Source organism: Hoplias malabaricus, chromosome 14, assembly GCF_029633855.1.
Source record: "Hoplias malabaricus isolate fHopMal1 chromosome 14, fHopMal1.hap1, whole genome shotgun sequence".
Lineage (NCBI taxonomy): Eukaryota > Metazoa > Chordata > Actinopteri > Characiformes > Erythrinidae > Hoplias > Hoplias malabaricus.
In genome coordinates, this window is record NC_089813.1 from 13,478,788 (window position 1) to 13,497,466 (window position 18,679).

The following is an 18,679-nucleotide window of genomic DNA, read 5'->3' on the forward strand; positions in this document are numbered from 1 at the left end:
AAAAACTGACAAACATCAAAAATGGAGATACAAGGAATAGAACCTTTATTGTAATTTAAACAGATACAATGACATTTTGCACGGCATCTCTTCAGTAGACGCAGTAGCATCAACAACATCAACAAAATAAAATAGATTCAGAAATGGAGAAATAGAATTATAAAAGTATAATAAACACTGTACATAAGTAGTTATAAATATAAAATACTTGTGAGTACCAAGTGTGCTGATTCTGTACAGTCCTATTGTATGCTTTCAGTCCGTTAGCATGTTTGTCTGGATTGGGAGAGGGAGGGGGTGATGGAGGTCACAGCTCTAGGAAAGAAGCTGTTCCTCAGTCTGTTTGTGTGAGATCTTATTGTCTGTAAACCGTTTACCTGAAGGTAGTGGTTGGAACAGTGTGTGAGCGGAGTGTGTGTGGTTGTTTGATGCTGCTGCTAGCTTTCTTCTTCGGTTGGCTAACATACACAGGTCCAAGTCTGAAAGCTCTGTTCCAGTTATGCACTGATCTGCTTTCACCACACAGTGCAGATCTTTATGGTGCAGCTCACAGACCATACCATGGTGCACTGGGTCAGGATGCTGTCTTTGGTGCTTCTAGACATTCACCAACAGCTCCTGATGCAGTTGGGTCTTTTTCAGCTTCCTGAAGAAGAAGAGTCTTTGCTGGGCGTTCTTAACCAGGTGAGAGGTGTTAGAGGACTATGTCAGGTGTTCAGACCTGTGTAGACTCTGAGGAACTTCAGGGGTTCCACCTCTGTATAGGAGTTGTGAATGGGGTGTAGTCATCTGTGAAAAGTGTGAAAAGCATAGGGTTTACATCCCACATAAGTGTCAGGTTCCTCCAGATTTGTCAGTGCGATGTGGAGTGTAGTAGTGATCTATGTAGTTGTGATGGCCTCCTCTATGGAGTGATTTGATCTATATGTAAACTGATGTTTATCAAAGTCAGGTGCGGTGACAGTTCTGATGTGTGAAAGCCCGAGCCTCTCGAAGCATTTCATAATCACAGGCGTCAGAGCCACTGGACGACAGTCATTCAACTATGTTAAGGCTGATTTCTTGGGTACTGAGATGATGGTGGAAGATTTGAACACCAAATACACACACACACACACACACACCAGTGATTCTGTTACACTGAGTGTATCAGGTGAGTGTGACACCTTTATGGGGACAGCTGTTGTGGTTTCTCAGATCCAGAACATTCTTAGAAGATTGGTTTTTCATTATTTAAATATTTCAATGTTGGACTCTCCCCTTCTTTAAGAACTTGACTGACTTTTTCACAGCACACTCTCATCACATTCTAATCTCAAACCAACTGCTTCAGGAACAAAAAATCCACTGATCCACTGAAGTAAAGCTTGGTCTGAGTTTTTCCACCGCCACAAAGTGGAAGATACAAATAAGAGGAAATGTTCAGGTTGTTGGAGAGTGAAAATATCTCGTTCACAAACTGGAACAGTAGCAGTTAATAATTTAAAAAACAAATATAGAACAAAAGACTCCAGTTGTGTGTTTGTGTCAGAAGTGTATGAGTCCATTTATTTGTTTAAAAATGGGAATATAACAAATAATAATAATAATAATAATAATAATAATAATAATAATAATAATAATAATAATGGGTGGCACGGTGGTGCAGCAGGTAGTGTCGCAGTCACACAGCTCCAGGGACCGGGAGGTTGTGGGTTCGATACCCGCTCCGGGTGACTGTCTGTTGGTGTGTTCTCCCCGTGTCCGCGTGTGTTTCCTCCGCGTGCTCTGGTTTCCTCCCACAGTCCAAAAACACACGTTGGTAGGTGGATTGGCGACTCCGAAGTGTCCATAGGTGTGAGTGTGTTGCCCTGTTAAGGACTGGCGCCCCCTCCAGGGTGTATTCCTGCCTTGTACCCAATGATTCCAGGTAGGCTCTGCACCCACCGCGACCCTGAATGAATAATAATAATAATAATAGGGTTAGTTCATATAGCACCTATCTCAAACTCATTTAAGAGAGAGGACACTTTCCATACACACACACACACACACACATATATATATATATATATTATCAGATAAATAACCCTGTAATGAAGGGTCTACAGAGTGAACTGGATCCATTTGCAGGTTTTATTCACAAATACAACAGAGAGAAACAACCTTAGAATCAAAGTCCAGATCAATGTCAGAGAAATCACAAGGAGGACAGTTTCCAGAGACAGATCAAAAACCAGTGTCAGGAGCAGAGCACAGAGTCCAAAAAAGACAAAAACACGAGGTAAACAAGTACAAACCGCGATCCAAAAATCCCAGCGAGAATAAAGGAGCCACGATCAGAAACAGAAAAAGAGATTTAAAAACTGCAGGAGAAACCCGCTCAGAAATGTGCAGAGAATTCACACAACGCTGGGCACAGAGCTCTGTGGGAGAGAGAGGGGGGTTTGAAGGGGGCTGCTGAGGGTCAACGGGAGACAGGGGAGAATTAACAGCTGATGGGGCACGAGACAATATTCGCTTGTGTGCAAAATCACTACACAAACTGGTTCTGGAGGCAGCGCTGCCTTTGAGGCAGAAGGAATGTAATTAGGAACCAGACAAAAGGAAGGGGTGAATGTGATTGGTTCACAAACGCTGGGTGGAGATTTTCAAATACCACGCCATAAACCAGTAAAGCTCCACTTAGTCCCTCATGGTTTATTTGCTCTGACTGTGAGACACGTCTTTGGAAGAAATAATAAATGCCATAAACTTTCTTTTTTACTGTACACTTGGTTCTGTTTATAATTTGTTAAAAGTGTTGCAAAAAGCTCAGTATTTTGGTTTTGCTTCAGTGGAGGAACATGTAACTGACTCTGAAGAAGCTGCTGAATGTTATAAAGCTTTGCTGCCTCTGAGGCAGATTCCAAAGTGCTTTCCTTCAGATTTATGATATGACTGCTGCCTCAGAGGAACTGCAGAAGGACAAAATAATGCTCTGCTTCCTTAGATGCAGCAATCATGTGCTATTCCCCTTTGTCTTAGCCTCTGCCTCAGAGGAAGCAGGACATTATTGTATAACACTCCACAGCTCCTCCGCAGACAGCAGTCATAATTCAAATGCTTAGGAAATTACTTCTTCAGAATCTGCCTCAGAGGCAGCAGAGGATTATAACTTTCTGCAGGTTCCTCTGAGTCAGTTACGTCATACACCATTTTTTTGGCAGCACTTCCAACAAATTATGAAAGAGAACTAAGTCTACAGTAACATACAGTAAATGAAATTTTATTGTACATTTATTTCTTCCAGAGACATGTCTGACAGTCAGAGCAGACACACACACTGGGGTCTAGGTGGAGTTTTACAGGTTGACGGCATGGTGTTTGTAAATCTCCACCCAGTGTGTGCTGATCAGGTTCATCACTGTCTTTTGGCTGGTATCAATTACATCTGTTCTGCCTCAAAGACAGCGCTGCCTCCAGAACAAAAAAAAATTCTCTTTATTTTTTTTTAATGCATTTTTGTGGTGTACTGCAACAGATTGGTTTGATTTTGATTGTTTTCCAATTTTTATGTACATTTTTCTAGATAAAACCTAATGGGTCAGATGATAAATGGTGTAAAATGACATTTTCCAGCTTCGTGTTTGTTCTGACATTGTGTGACTAAATAAAACACCACTCAGGGTCTTCTGTAGACGAGCTGATCATAAACAGATGAAGATTCATATTTAATTGTTGTAGCTGTAACTGAGAAAATGAGTAACTTACTTTTCCAACACACCACAGTGTAACTTTCTTTAGTTGTGAAAAGAAAAGCCGCTGTGCTGACTTCATCATTTCATATCAGCAGTAAAACCCAGACTGAGAGTGGAGTCTCAGAGCACAGTCTTTACTGGAGACACAGTTACTCTGAGCTGTGAGCTGCCACAGTCGACTGGATGGAGATTTTCTGGAGGAAAGACTCTCAGTATTTACACCCTCCTCTGATTCCTGAAGATAGACACAACAACACAGTCAGTGCAGCAGTGTGTACTCCAGGAGGAACAGAGTTCCAGTGTGCAGCGCTCAGGGAGATTATTATTCTGTGTTCTACAGTGATACCATTCAATTACAGTCAGAGTTATGGGATGACTTCTGTTTCAGTTTTTACAAATGAGTTCAGATTTATGATTATAGAGGTTTAGTAATATTTCATGTATGTCATTGGACGGCAGGGTGGTGCAGCAGGTAGTGTCACTGTCACATAGCTCCAGGGTCCTGGGGTTGTGGGTTCGAGCCCTATTCCAGGTGACTGTCTGTGAGGAGTTGTGGAGGAGATGTGTTCTCCCTGTGTCTATGTGGGTTTCCTCCCACACTCCTAAAACACACGTTGGTAGGTTGATTGGTGACTCAAAAGTATCCATACGTGTGTGTAGTGCCCCCTGATGGACTAGTGCCCCCTCCAGGGTGTGTTCCTACCTTGTGCCCAGTGATTCCTGGTTGGTTCTGGACCCACCTCGACCCTGAGCTGGATAAAGAGTTACAGACATTAAATAAATTAAAAATGTCAGAAGGATTGCTCTCAGAAGAAAACATTTCTTTTCAAATCCATAACTTTACAGGGGATTGATAAAGTTTTGTTTATATTTTAGGATGTTTGACCATGTTTTTTATTTGTTTGTCATGAAGAAAGAAGACAGTTGTTATTCCCATATTCAGTCAAAAATGTTTAATAAAAGGAGATACAAGGTTTTATTCTGTTACAATAATCATTTCACTTTGACTTTTCATTTTGTGACAGTGAGACCAAGGCCTACAGTGAAGGTCCAGCCAGCTGCACGTGTTTTCATCAAAGAGAGAGTCACTCTGACATGTGAAATAAACAGTGGAGTTGATGGGAAATATGTGTGGTACAAGAATAATGCTGAAGTCCAAAATTCTCAGCAGAAGGAATATGAAATCGATTCTGTTGATGGGTCTCGTGCAGGTGTTTATACCTGTGAAGGAGCACGATCTTCAGGCCAAATATACACAGAGACCAGTAGCTCTGTTAGACTGAGTGTATCAGGTGAGTGTAACACCTTTATTACATTATACTGCATTAGAAATATAGCTCACAGCAGAGGAATGGATGTTTTCAGGAGCGTAGATGAAAGCTTTAAGTGTTGTTTCTCTGATGGAGACAGTGTGGGTGGTTTATCAGGTCCAGCACATTTTTACAAGTTATGGTTTTCATTATTTAAATATTTAATCATTTGACTCAGATTCTTCATTCACACGACTGGCTTTTTCACAGCACCACAGCTCGTCTCATATCAGCTGCTTCATGAGCAAAACCTTCACTGATCACTGAAGTAAAGCTTAGTCTGAGTTTATCCACCGCCACAAACTGGAAGAGAAAAATAAGAAATGTTCAGGTTGTTGGAGAGTGTAAATATCTCGTCCACAAACTGGAGCGGTAGCATTTTCCAAATTCAGGAAACAAACAGAGTCCATTTGTGTCTTTCAAACAGCACAGAATGAGCACATTTATTTATTTTTAAAAAGTAAAAGGAACAAATATCATCATATACCAGTGATGGGTGTGTGTTTATCAGGTAAATAACCCTGTAATGAAGGGTCTACAGAGTGAACTGGATCCATTTGCAGGTTTTATTCACAAATACAACAGAGAGAAACAACCTTAGAATCAAAGTCCAGATCAATGTCAGAGAAATCACAAGGAGGACAGTTTCCAGAGACAGATCAACAACCAGTGTCAGGGGCAGAGCACAGAGTCCAAAAAAGACAAAAACACGAGGTAAACAAGTACAAGCCGCGATCCACAAATCCCAGCGAGAATAAAGGAGCCACGATCAGAAACAGAAAAAGAGATTTAAAAACTGCAGGAGAAACCCGCTCAGAAATGTGCAGAGGATTCACACAACGCTGGACACAGAGCTCTGTGGGAGAGAGAGGGGGGATTGAAGGGGGCTGCTGAGGGTCAACCCACTGATGGAGCTCCAGTCAATATTGTGGTGAGGGAGATCACTCGTGGGCCGGATGGGAAGTGCATATCTTCTTCTAAGCACCTTTCTCTCTGCTGCGTTTTTGTTGTGAACTGAAACAGATTGTTTCTAATTGTGTCTAATATTAAGTTGTGAAAAGAACATTTCCCAGATCACTCTTTGTTCTGACATTGTGTGACTAAATAAAACAATATTCAGGGTCTTCTGTCCCAGACAGCAGCATATATCCGTCCACTGGCGTAAAATGTTTGGCACTGACTGCAAACCACTGCTGGTCCACCATCGGACCTCTCAGATTACTGCCCTGTGTTCAGACATTTTTAATCCCTGAAAATATCTGTATTAGACAAGTTTATAGAAGACCTTTTATACACAATGACAATTCAAAACGATTTACAAAACAGTACAGAAACATTACAGTAGAAGAATTAACATTTTAAAATATAATTACAACTTTTTAAAAGTAAAATAAGAATTAAATCATAAAATGCACACAAAACAATAACAGAAAATACATGGTTAAACTGAAGATCTAACACCTCAGAAGGGCTTTTGAGAGAGTTACAATTAATAAAAGAGAAAAATAAAGAAAGTGTTATAAACAGTCGATAAGAAAATAACAGAAATAGAATAAATCAGAGATGTAAAGGAATAAATGCAGACTGTAGTGTGACACTGAGTGCAGTGTTCATCAAAGACACAGGAAGGTCTTTAGTGTAGATCTGAAGATTGAAATATTTGGGTCAAATCTGATGTCTTCCAGGAGTCTGTTCCAGGTGCAGACAGCATAGTGACTGAAACCTGCCCCCCCTGTGTGGTTCTGACCCGGGGCACTACTAACTGACCAGTCCAGAGTGATCTGAGGGCCCTACTGGGTTCATACACTTCAAGCAGATCTGAAATATATTTAGTTCTGAGACAGTTTACTGATTTATAAACAATTAATAGCAGTTTAAAATCAATCCTGTGTTTAATCAGGAGTCAGTGCAGTGACCTGAGGATCGGGGAGATGTGCTCGGTTCTAGCTGCTGTATTTTTAATAAGCTGCAGCACCTAATATTATTAACTACAGGCAGGCAACACGTCTAATGTGTGTAGATGATTCTAGCTGCTGGACAGTGGTTCTCAGTCTCTGACCTGTTTACCACTGGTAAGGAATTGATCAGTAACTGAAAATCTGCAGTTTTCATGTGTAAGTTACATAATGATTCACAGATTTAATTATGTTTTTATTATTTATTATATTTATTATGTTTTACTGAAAAAATACACCATAGTTCATTATGTCTGTAAGGGAACGGGAACAGAGTTCCTCCAGTTTTCCAGGTAAATCCATGTAAATAAAGCAGTTTCAGCTGCTTGTTGGATGTAAGCATTAGATTAGAGACAGACTCGAGCAGTTTGGACTTAGATACAAAAGGGCAAAGCGTCAACAAGAAAAACGAGCCGAGACACAACCCGAGAATTACTCCAAAGCAGAATCCAGAGACAAAATGGAGAGAAACACAAAGAGAATTCTGTACACATGAAGATAAAATAGAAGAAAACTCTGAGCTGAATAAAACAAACAAACTGAAAGAACTATGCGGCTGATATTTACATCATTAGAGCCATAAAACACTGTTTAACTGTTCAACGCCTCCGTTACCCACTGATACAAACATCGAGAGCTGCTGTGAGCACCTGCCCCAAGCGGCGGATAACTGACATTACACTGCCCCAATAGGCTCAATGCTGACTGCTGGGGAAGACAATATAAGGTCAGTATTTGGCAAGATCCGAGGTTTAACATGTAGATGGATGTGGGTTGACTATTTGGCAAACAGTAGGTCACTATTGGCCTTTTTATCTATGTGTTATAACGGATTACTAATGACTATTAATGTATTAACATTGTGTCTTTAGCTCCGCTGTATAAACGGATTTATCTCTATAGCTTCAGTGACTTAAAATCGGACACTGTTTTTTGGTGTAAAATCAAAATTCACTGTACTTTCACTGTCTTTGCTTCAGTAAAATATTAAAACTCTTTAAGCTTAAAAAAAAACAAAAGAGATTTCCAATAAACAAATTCCATTAATGGACTTTTTTTAATTAATGGACTTTTTTTTTTTTAAAGAAATACCTCGACCTACACTCACTTCAAGCCGTAGTGGATCTGTACTGAGAGGAAACCCAGTGACTCTGTACTGTACACTGGGTCAGTCTGCTGGATGGACCTTCTACTGGTCCAGAGACACACAGAGTCCTGAGATCAACTCCAGCTCCTCCATCTACACCATCAGCTCAGTTAGTGACTCTAATGGAGGTCAGTACAGGTGCAGAGCTGGCAGAGGACACCCAGTCTACTACACACACTACAGTGATGCACTCTGGGTAAACGTCACTGGTGAGTAAGAGACTTTCACTAAGTGATGATATTTATTGCTATTAGGACTGAACATGTAATGATTTATATTTACATCACTACACACACAAATAGTCAACATTATTCAGAATTCATAACACATCTTCCTTCCACAGCGTCACATATTTATCTGTGAGTTTTATCAGGGGGTGGGGTGGTGTATTTTTATGAACATTACCTGAAAGAATATTACATTAAGAACTGTGCTTTTAATGAAACTAGAGATGTGAACAAACAATGAAGATTAAATTAGACTGTGTCTCGACTAAGAAAACTGAATGCAGCAGCTCTTATTTTATTAATTTAAATGTGTGAGTACATTTTATTTGTGTTTGTCAGACTTCTAATAAATCTAGCTGTTTCCTTAAAAATGAATCCAACATGAGGCTCCAGTTTTATAAACAACATAAACCTAAACAGCTCTGAGGCCCGTCATAAATATATTTATTACATAATGAGGTGAAAAATGAATAAATAAATCTACAGTTTCACTCCTCAGTGTAAAGGTGGAGAATAGTGTTTTTTGCATGAGGCCAGTGTTTGTTTCATAAAACACCTTTCACTGGTTGCTGTTTTGGAGAATGTTTATTGTAAAAGAGTTATGTCAGTGCTGTACAAATGCGGCCAGTTGTAAGACTTTAATTTGCCCGCGGCTTTACTTTAAAGAATACATCATTAGTGGTCCTCTGGCACCTGGCAGTTTTTCCTTTCGCCTGACGGTGGCAGTAGAGCGCTAATGTACAGGACACTGCACCACTGTGTTAATGAACTAATCTAAACATAAACACCGTTTATTTCTCTGGACCAACAAAGTAATTCACAGAACGACATTTGGTGATTGCTGCAGCAAAAGAAACCTCAAAGTAGACCGTGAGAACCGGCGATTTCAAGAGAGAGGGAAGTATCTGCAGTGAAATGTTGGATTTTACACTCTTTTGATCTCCTGCAGCAGTTAATGCTCTAAAATAAAATTCAGTAGTTAATAAATACAAACTGTTTTGTAAATTTGTGTTTTTCATAAACACACTGTTATAAATAACTCATGAATGATACATTTGGAAAGAGAGACTGGCCCTTAAGACTTTTTATATGACTCTGTTTGAAAAGAGTTTGGACACCGCTGAACTGCTCATTGTTTTAAGTTTAAAGAACATTCAGATTAAAGGTAATATATCAGTTAAAGGTTATTTTCTAAAATTATTCATTCAAGCCTAGAAACTCTGAGGCAAAATTATAACGGATGATCTTTAAACTGATATATAACTTTTTTAATGTTAACTCTTAACAGATTCACTAGTGACCATTTCCATTCTGATTAAATAATATATATATTAACTGCTCTGGGTGATTGTTTGTGAGGAATTTGGTGTGTTCTCCCTGTGTCTGCTCGGGTTTCCTCCCACAGTCCAAAAACACAGGTTACTAGGTGAATTGGCTCCTCAAAGCTTTCCAAAAGTATAAATGTGTGAGTGAATGTGTGAGTGTGTGTTGCCCTGCGATGGACTGGCGCCCCCTCCAGGGTGTGCTCCCACATGGCGCCCAGTGGTTCTGGGTAGGCTCCGGACCAACTTTGACCCTGAACTGGATAAGCAGTTACAGACAATAAATGAATGAATGAATAATTATAAAAAGGTAAATTATTAATATAATCTCACAACAAACTCTCATTCATTAAGAGTCTCATGAACTGTTATTTAATCATTTGTATTTTTACAGATAGTCCTACAGCTGTGGTGTCCAGTATAAAGCCTGATGTACATGTGTTTAAAGGAGAGAATGTCACTCTGAGATGTGACATAGAGGCAGGAGGAGACACTGAGTGGAATTACATCTGGTTTAAAGATAATAATGAACTAAAGCAGTTCAGTAGATCACAGGAGATTACAGTCCGCTCTGTTACAGAGTCTAACAGCGGTAAATACACCTGCAGAGGGGAGAGGAAAAGTGACTCTCAGAAGTCAGAGATCAGTGCTGCTGTTACACTGACTGTGTCTGGTGAGTCTGTGGGTTTGAGGTGTATTTTCTTGTTAATTATACTGTATGTAATAATCTTCTCCCTCTGTATAAACGTGTTTGTGTCTGTTCTATTCTCCATGTCGTCTGTGTCAGGTGAAGCCCAGGCAGTATTGAGTGTGTCTCCACAGAGCTGGCTGACTGAAGGAGACTCAGAGACTCTGAGCTGTGAGGTTAATATCTCCTCTAAAGGCTGGATGTTCAGCTGGTACAGAGCTGTTCCCCACAGACAAGGTTTAACCCAGATTACAGATGTTCATGGTAAAGTGGTGTATTCTGTAGAGCTCCTGTCAGACAGCAGAAGAGGAGCTGGAGGCTCCTACACTCTCAGTCCTGCTGCTCTGTATCACACAGGAGTTTATGTGTGTGGAGCAGAGAGAGGAGAACCAGCCTTTCACACACAGTACAGCAGTCCACAGCCGCTATGGATCACTGGTGAGGAACTAGAGCCGGTGAAGAATATACAGTCAGAACAGTCCACATTTATTAGTACAAAGTCAAAATATTTGATCTGTGTTTGAATCTGAAGGAGACGTAGGCACTGGAAGTGTGAAATATCATTTAAACACAAGTGTATCTTCCTCCTCAGTGTGTTTTATTCATTAAACCAGTTCTTTCTGTGGACAGTGTGTTTCTCAAGCATTATGTTAGTATTCAGCAACGTGATACACATCCGTCTTCTGTGTATTTTCAGGTAACTCTCCTCCAGTGTCTCTGATCATCAGTCCCAGCAGAACTCAACACTTCAGCACTGACTCTCTCTCACTGAGCTGTGAGGGACACAGAGACTCTGCTGGATGGAGAGTGAGACGATACACACACAGTGAGAAGGTGTCCAACTGTTCTTCAGTTCCAGGGTTTACCTGCAACATCAGCTCCCTCTCCACATCAGACACTGGAGTTTACTGGTGTCAGTCTGAATCTGGAGAGAGAAGTGATCCTGTCAACATCACAGTGCACAGTGAGTCTCCACCATTCTCATCAATAATAGAGGCTTAATACAGAGGACTACTGAGGTTTTGAAAGATAATATTGGGCTTAATTTTTCAAGCATAATGTAATAAAAATCGAAATACAGTCACACTAAATACCACAGCACACTTTTACTGACTCCTGTTTCTATCCTGCAGATGGTGATGTGATTCTGGAGAGTCCTGTCCACTCTGTGTCTGAGGGAGATTCTCTGACTCTCCGCTGTTTAAATCGCTCGACAAAGTCCTCACACCTCCCAGCTGATTTCTACAAAGATGGAGTACTTCTCCAGAAGCAGACGACAGGAGAGATGACCATCCATAAAGTCTCAAAGGCTGATGAAGGTCTCTACCACTGTAAACACCCAGAGAAAGGAGAGTCTCCTCGGAGCTGGATCTCAGTCAGAGGTCTGCTGCTTTCTGATTTATATTTTCATTAAACAATAATCTCTGTCCTATTTTATAGTGGTTTTAATGTGTGTGTGTGTGTGTGTGTATCAGGTGTGTCTGTTTCAGAATCTCCATTCTCAGTTCTCAGAGTGCTCAGTAGTCTCATGGCAGCGACTCCTTATTTGATAACCTCCATTGTGCTGGGGGTGAAATGCTACAGAGCTCGAGGTAAGAACTCAGTCTTTCAGTCGTCTCTCAGTTTCTGTGAATCAGACATTCATCAACCTTTAACTGAATCAGAACATCTGATCAAAGACTAATGTGCTGTGTTTATCGTGTATTTCACAGTTAAACCTGATGAGGTGAACACACCATACGCAGTGATAGAAGCTGGAGCATCTGACTGAGTGTTTGATACAGAGTTATTATAATGTGTACTACAACGGCTCATTTAGAGACACTCAAACAGAAAGGTCAGAAAAGTGGCTTTAAACAGCAGTTCAGTGTCCAGCTTCATTTCTGCTGTTAGTGAGTGCAGTTGGATTAAAAGCAGGTGATTCAACTCCTGAGACTTTTCGCTTTATTCGAGAAAAAAAATCATAAATATTAGGTTATTTTGTGGCGTACAAATGACTGATTGCTTTTTTAAACCCTCCTTAAAAATTTTCACCAAGGCTTTTTATGTTTAATATATTATTGAAAAGACAACATTTCTAATCACATTTGTATTCTTGATACATCGTAACCTGTACACTGAGAAGACATGCTGAATACTTTTGTCTTACTTTTTACTTTCTTATGTAACTAATATTTAAAATATTAGCATTAATTTTATTTTAATCTATTAATAATAAAAATGTTTAAATATGAATAAAAGGCTCGCTTATAGATTAATAGCATTTGTGTAATATTTTATGATATTTCAGCAGTATTAGCTGTATTTTCTTCAGTAATAGAATAAATATGATTATAGTGTGATTGTGTTTTGTATCTGGTTTGTGATCGTCAGTGTTCAAATAAAGATCAATGATTGCTGTCAATAATTAATGGTGTGGGTTGTGTTTATTCTGAACGACCAAGCTGTGGTGAATAATGTGATTTAGATCCTGATTTTTGTCACAGCTGTTCAGGACCTGTAAGAGTATTTCAGCATCATGTGCTCTGTGGATTTTAGAGGATTTTAGTTCTTTTTAGGTTTTTTAAAATTTTGTTCTATTTATTTCTATTTTAGTAGAAGTGACATCACTGCTTTAACATCTGAGATCCTAGAGATCCACAACAAAACACAACCGTCTCCTTCAACCAACAGAATGAGGTCTAGAGTAAAACCTGCTGCTGCTGAAAGGAGAACGTTTGTAGAATGAGGTCAAAAATAGTGCCTTTTTTTTTTCTTTTTTTTTTTTTTTTGATGTAGGTTTCTGCCTTCACAAACACTGGCTGATATTCACTAAAGTCCATTAGTAAAACGAGAGCATCCAAATTAAATCTTTGTTGTATCTGCATTAAACTTACATTTATGAATTTATCAATGATTAATTTCATATTTCAATTTCAAATGTTACTCATTTCACATTTATTCGTCTCACTATAAATCTGTATAAGCTCTGACCAGTAGAGGGGGCTGTGCACTCACTGCATGACCCCAAACTCCGCCCACGAGGACAATAATTGACTCCGGAACTGCAGAATGCTCTTCTGTTATTGGCTCACTATGGAAAGATCTGCATAAATGAAGGCATGTTTTATTGAAATGGGCGGGTCCTGTGTAAATAAGGTAGTGAGTGATAAGTCCGTTAGTGACGTAGTGTTTATGTGATTCAGGACGGTCAGAACTGCGCTTCTACTTTGATAAAATGATTACTGGGGTTTTACTATGTACTCATAATTGTACACAACAAAGTAGTTACTTACATCCAGAAACAAAATAGTTTAAAAGTGTTAAAGTACAAAGTATTCAGACAAATCAAATAACTACATAAACACTTTTTAACTAGTTTTTGGATCATGGAGCAGCTGCTGAGAATTCTCCACATTGCGCTTTATCTTTGTAACTCAACGTTTTTTCTCTGAAATAATACTGAAAAAACATTGTATAAAATTACCCTTCACAGGTAAATACAAGATTTCATATCACTAAGTAGCTGCAGTGTCATCAACTTTTCCTCAGTAGCTCGTAGTGTAGCTCTGTAATTTGTAACTACTGTTTCAAAATATCTTCACCAATACCTCTGATAGCTATAAAAAATACCCCCAGTTTAACCTTAATCTTATCTCTTAACTTGTGACACACTTTATACTGTCATTGCCACGGGTCACAAATAAGCAGCTCATATTTAAATAAAGAATGGAAAGTATGTGACTTCATTAGACTAGAGTAAGTATCAGACCAGAATATCTCATGAAACATTTCACACTTACGTTTTAATCCCTCTGTGCTCTCTGGCCTCTTTATAACTCGTGAGACTTTTATTTGATGTTTTACACACAGTTTTATGTCTTTGAAGATGAGGGATTCATCTCAGCAATTATCTAAATGACATTATACATTTTGATGATAAATTTTGGGCAGTTGTGTTCTGAATGTAAGTGCTCCGTGCCGTTGCAAGGGCTCCATCAACAGCAAACAACCCTCTTCCTGCTGGCGCCTTCTCAGCTGCTGTCTCTCCAACAGCTCCTTTCTCTGCGTTCTCGAGGTGCAGCATTGCTTTTCCTGCCAGTGATACTTCTTTCCACAGGCCCAAGCATCACCACTGTCTCCTCACCGGTTTGTTCCCTGTCCTTCAGTCCCCTTCTGGGACTGCAGTATATATGCACTATATTGGGGTTCTGCAAATAGTGTGATAGTGTCCAAAAACATAGATGTCCATTTTCATTATATGTCCATATATCAAAGTTCATTCTATATATATATATCAGCGTTCATTCTATATATATCAAAGTTCATTAAATATTTCCTGTTTGGCTTGCCATAATATATATATATATATATATATATATATATATATATATATATATATATATATATTGGATATATATACTTTTGTTGGATTAAGGGAATTCCAAGGCAGCGAAGGATACTTCTACACTGCTTTCAAAAATCGGCCAAATGAAGAAACATTAGCAGTCAAGGTTTTCTATGGACATTGGATTCAGACCTGCCTATTACCTTCCTCCCTCAGAATACTGCCTCAGTAATAGCATTCCAGTGCATTCAGACACAGCTACTGTTCTACTTCAGCTCTCTGACTGAGGAAGTTTCTAGAATGAAGTCACATGGTTCAGAGTTTGATTGTGACATCACACCGAGTGCAGCTCCCTGCGCTGATTTGGTCATTAGTGAACTTCAACAATGGTCAGAGAAGATATCACTGTGAAATCTAATAACAACACAATGATGAACAAGAACGTAGGAGTATGTTGTTATTATTATTATTATTATTATTATTACATTTTATTTTCAGAAAATACTATCTGTCTCATTTTCAATTATGCAGAATAATTTTTGAATGCAAAAAAAACTATAATTTCCATCTGTAAATGTCATATATATGTATATCTTAAATTCACAGATAAGTGAGAACAATCATGTAGTTTTAATTACATTTTTTTGCAGTGACAGTTGTGCAGGTAATTTAATTCTGTATTGTTCTTCTCTGTCTGTGCCACAGAACAGAACCCAAGTCGTTCTTTTGGCATGTGGGCCTTTTAACCCAATCACAAACATGCACCTACGAATGTTCGAGCTGGCACGGGATCATCTGGAGAGCACTGGAAGATACCAGGTGGAGAAAGGAATTATCTCTCCTGTAGGCGATGGCTACAAGAAGAAAGACCTGACTGCGGCCTGGCATCGGGTAGAAATGGCCAGATTAGCCACAGAGAGCTCCACCTGGATCACTGTGGATGACTGGGAGAGTCAGCAGTCCGAGTGGGTGGAAACAGCCAAGGTCCTCTGGCACCATCACGACAAACTGCTGGGAGAAAACAACCAGGAAGAGCAGGACACTGTAATGTCTGAGAAGACAACACTGGAGGGAAGTGAAGTAGAATGGGAGAGTGTGTCCCTAGGACACAGCACAGATGTCCCCAAGCTGAATCTCCTCTGTGGGGCTGATCTTCTGGAGTCCTTTGGTGTGCCAAACCTCTGGAGTCCAGAAGACATTGCAGAGATTGTCGGTTCCTACGGCGTGGTCGTCATCAGCAGGTGCAGCTCTGACGCAGAGAAATTCATCACTCAGTCAGAGCTGCTCCACCAGCACCGTGAGAACATCCACATCGTCCGAGAATGGGTGACCAATGACATCTCCTCCACTCTCGTGAGACAAACTCTCTGCAGGCGTCAGAGTGTCCGGTACCTGCTGCCTGATTCTGTGGTAGACTACATTCAGGACCGGCACCTCTACAGCAAAAAGCAAGAAGAGAAAAAAGCCCACAACACCCTCACGGCTCAGAGGTACAGCACAGAAATCGTGTACATTACTCAGGACTTATTCTCCGTCACTGAGGAGGATGAGAGTCAGCCAGACTGATCCATGGGGAACCGAATCCTGCCGTTCAGCTTTCCCAGGATCAAGACCCCAAAACTCAGGTTCAAGGTGAGAGAGATTTTTCTGGAGTTATATTGTAACAGTATTTTATTTCTGACCCTCAGAGTTCAAAATTATTGAAGTGTCATCATTTCTTTCTTAAATACAGTTGTTTCATTGCATCTTTTGGGTTGTTGCAATGTTAATTTTAACTTTCTTTTTCAAAGAGATTAAACAGAATTGAACCACTGGCTGCTATCTCTGAGGACTATCTCCAGAATAGACCTGTTCCTGCTGGTAAGTGTACATACACACACAAACACACACAATGTACACACACACACAAGCTTTGGATTGGATTAATAACAGGCAATGATTTCTTTTAGCTGGTTTAATTTTTTCACTGAGAAAGACCCTCTTCTCCAGAATCACTAGGGCTTTCTCTAAATGTTCCAAATGGAGACAAATGCATAAATACACAAGCATTTAAGTAAACCTCATGCACAAGTCAGAATTCACACTTGATATCCTACATTTACCAGTACAGTTATCAGTTAACTTAAGCTGCAACTAATTATAGGTTAAACTAGAAAGTCCCAAATAAAGAGTTTAACAGTGGTTGAAGTGCAAAGATTTCTTTGAGCCAGTTTCCCATTCTAACGTTCTACACTCTTCATGTTTCTCAGTTTTTCAGACAGCGTTTTTCTCTACTCTAATGACTCCCAGTGCGCTCCAGTCCTCTACTGAACCACAAAGAAAGACCCTCCTCTCCAGAGTCAGTAGGGCTTTCTCCAAGTGTTTCAGTTAGAGGGAGGAAAAGGCACAAACACACAATGCTCTTTCAGCATGTAAGGAATTCAGAATTTATTTATTGTTTTGCTTTTAAACAGATATAAGCAGCACTTAGTTTAAGATTCATCTATAGTTTTACCTAAAAATACCAACAATGATACAAAAGCAGTTTGACTTATTAACTTTCTACACTATTTCTGTTTTGCAGTGTGCACTTCAGTCTCCCCTCCAGTGGCTTCCTGAGAGAAGGAGGAAGATGATCCTCTCCAGTGTTGTCCAAACAAAGCCAGGGGCGACAGTTTATATAAATATATATGATGAACAAATTATAAATTGTGACAAATGCTGCTGTTGTCTTACGTTGGATTAAGGGAATTCCAAGGTAGCGAAAGTTACTTCTACACTGCCTTCAAAAATCAGCCAACCAAAGAAAATTCAACAACAATGCCACGATGAACGAGAACCTAGGAGTACATTATTATTTCATTTATTTATTTTCAGAAAGTACTATCTCTGTCTCATTTTCAATTACAGTTAAATGTCTTATGTAGACCTCAAATGCCAGGTTAGGATTTACTGGTGTTTACAATATTGATTAAGCAGAATAATTTTTGACGTTAATGCATAAAGCAAAACATATATATACATATATTTATCTATTTCTTGCATATCTAAGTCATTACATTAACAATCAAAATTAAATTTTTATATGGTGCACATTGTCACGACTGGACAGAAGGCAGACACAAGCGGCGAGCAGTATAGAGAGTTTATTAGCAACAGTCCACAAGGGGTTAACAATAACTAGCACAGGTCGATTATCAGGAACAAACAGTACCTCAGAGATAAACCAGCAGAGTAGTCGAAAAGCCAGACAGAAGGGTCGAACACCGGGAACAAATACATCCGAGATAATCCTAAAGAGTAGTCGAAAAGCCAGGCAGAGTTCATAAACCGGAGAGCAAACAAATCCAAATGGGCAAGACAGGGACGAAAACCGAAAGACGAGCATAAGGTAAGTAACTGGAATTCAAGACAGACTGGTAAATAGAGAACGCTTTGTATTCGGAGATAAATCACGCAATACACGGCAATGACTGGTGAGTGAGTGAAGCTTAAATAGAGAGAGAAACAGGTGTTCCAAATCAGAACTCTGGTGATTGAGAACGGTGTGATGTCATGTGACTGTCTAATGAATTCTGGGATCTGGAGTTCAGAGAGCTCTGCGTGACATTACTATCCCCCCCACCACTTTGACCAGTAGTATCCGACCTAGGGACATTAGCTTGTGCTGGGATCCGAGAACGCCGCTGACTTCTTGACCTAGACGTAGAACAGGGTAGAGTAGGATTGGATGAAGAACTTCTGGGGCGACCCCTTGGACGCGGAGCAGGCTTCTCGGGATGGCGTGAGTGAAACGCCAACACGAGGCCCGAGTCATAAACATCCTTAGCGGGTACCCATGAATGTTCTTCAGGGCCATAACCCTCCCAGTCAATGAGATATTGTAGAACCCCTCCACGTCTACGCGAGTCCAGTATCTCACGCACAGCATAAATAGATGAATCCTCGTTTTCCATGGCCGTGGATGGTACGTCGTCGGGCAGTTCTTCGTTCAAGAGTCCGGAA

General features: G+C 39.9%; 2 protein-coding genes across 2 annotated transcripts; both read left to right on the forward strand.

The window, feature by feature from the left end:
• Positions 1–561: 561 nt before the first annotated feature.
• LOC136666283 (leukocyte immunoglobulin-like receptor subfamily A member 3) lies at positions 562–12,531 on the forward strand. Its single transcript, XM_066644381.1, has 10 exons — positions 562–684; positions 3,961–4,018; positions 4,745–5,011; positions 8,071–8,340; positions 10,075–10,353; positions 10,468–10,806; positions 11,066–11,332; positions 11,502–11,750; positions 11,844–11,960; positions 12,081–12,531. Exons 1-10 carry the CDS (start codon positions 562–564, stop codon positions 12,137–12,139), a joined length of 2,028 nt encoding a protein of 675 aa, XP_066500478.1. The 3' UTR covers positions 12,140–12,531.
• A 2,564-nt stretch (positions 12,532–15,095) lies between these two features.
• Positions 15,096–17,082, forward strand: LOC136665682 (nicotinamide/nicotinic acid mononucleotide adenylyltransferase 1-like). Its single transcript, XM_066643353.1, has 4 exons — positions 15,096–15,144; positions 15,401–16,327; positions 16,486–16,555; positions 16,945–17,082. Exons 1-2 carry the CDS (start codon positions 15,124–15,126, stop codon positions 16,259–16,261), a joined length of 882 nt encoding a protein of 293 aa, XP_066499450.1. The 5' UTR covers positions 15,096–15,123; the 3' UTR covers positions 16,262–16,327; positions 16,486–16,555; positions 16,945–17,082.
• The last annotated feature ends 1,597 nt before the right edge of the window (positions 17,083–18,679 follow it).

Excerpts from the sequence above, each read along its gene's own strand:
- LOC136665682 (XM_066643353.1), top strand. The coding sequence starts at position 15,124 with ATGATGAACAAGAACGTAGGA. Across the intron at positions 15,145-15,400 it reads TGATGAACAAGAACGTAGGA|AACAGAACCCAAGTCGTTCT; the intron begins GTATGTTGTTAT and ends TCTGTGCCACAG.
- LOC136666283 (XM_066644381.1), top strand. The coding sequence starts at position 562 with ATGGTGCACTGGGTCAGGATGCTGTCTTTGGTGCTTCTAGACATTCAC. Across the intron at positions 5,012-8,070 it reads TGTTAGACTGAGTGTATCAG|AAATACCTCGACCTACACTC; the intron begins GTGAGTGTAACA and ends TTTTTTTTAAAG. Across the intron at positions 10,354-10,467 it reads TGTTACACTGACTGTGTCTG|GTGAAGCCCAGGCAGTATTG; the intron begins GTGAGTCTGTGG and ends CGTCTGTGTCAG.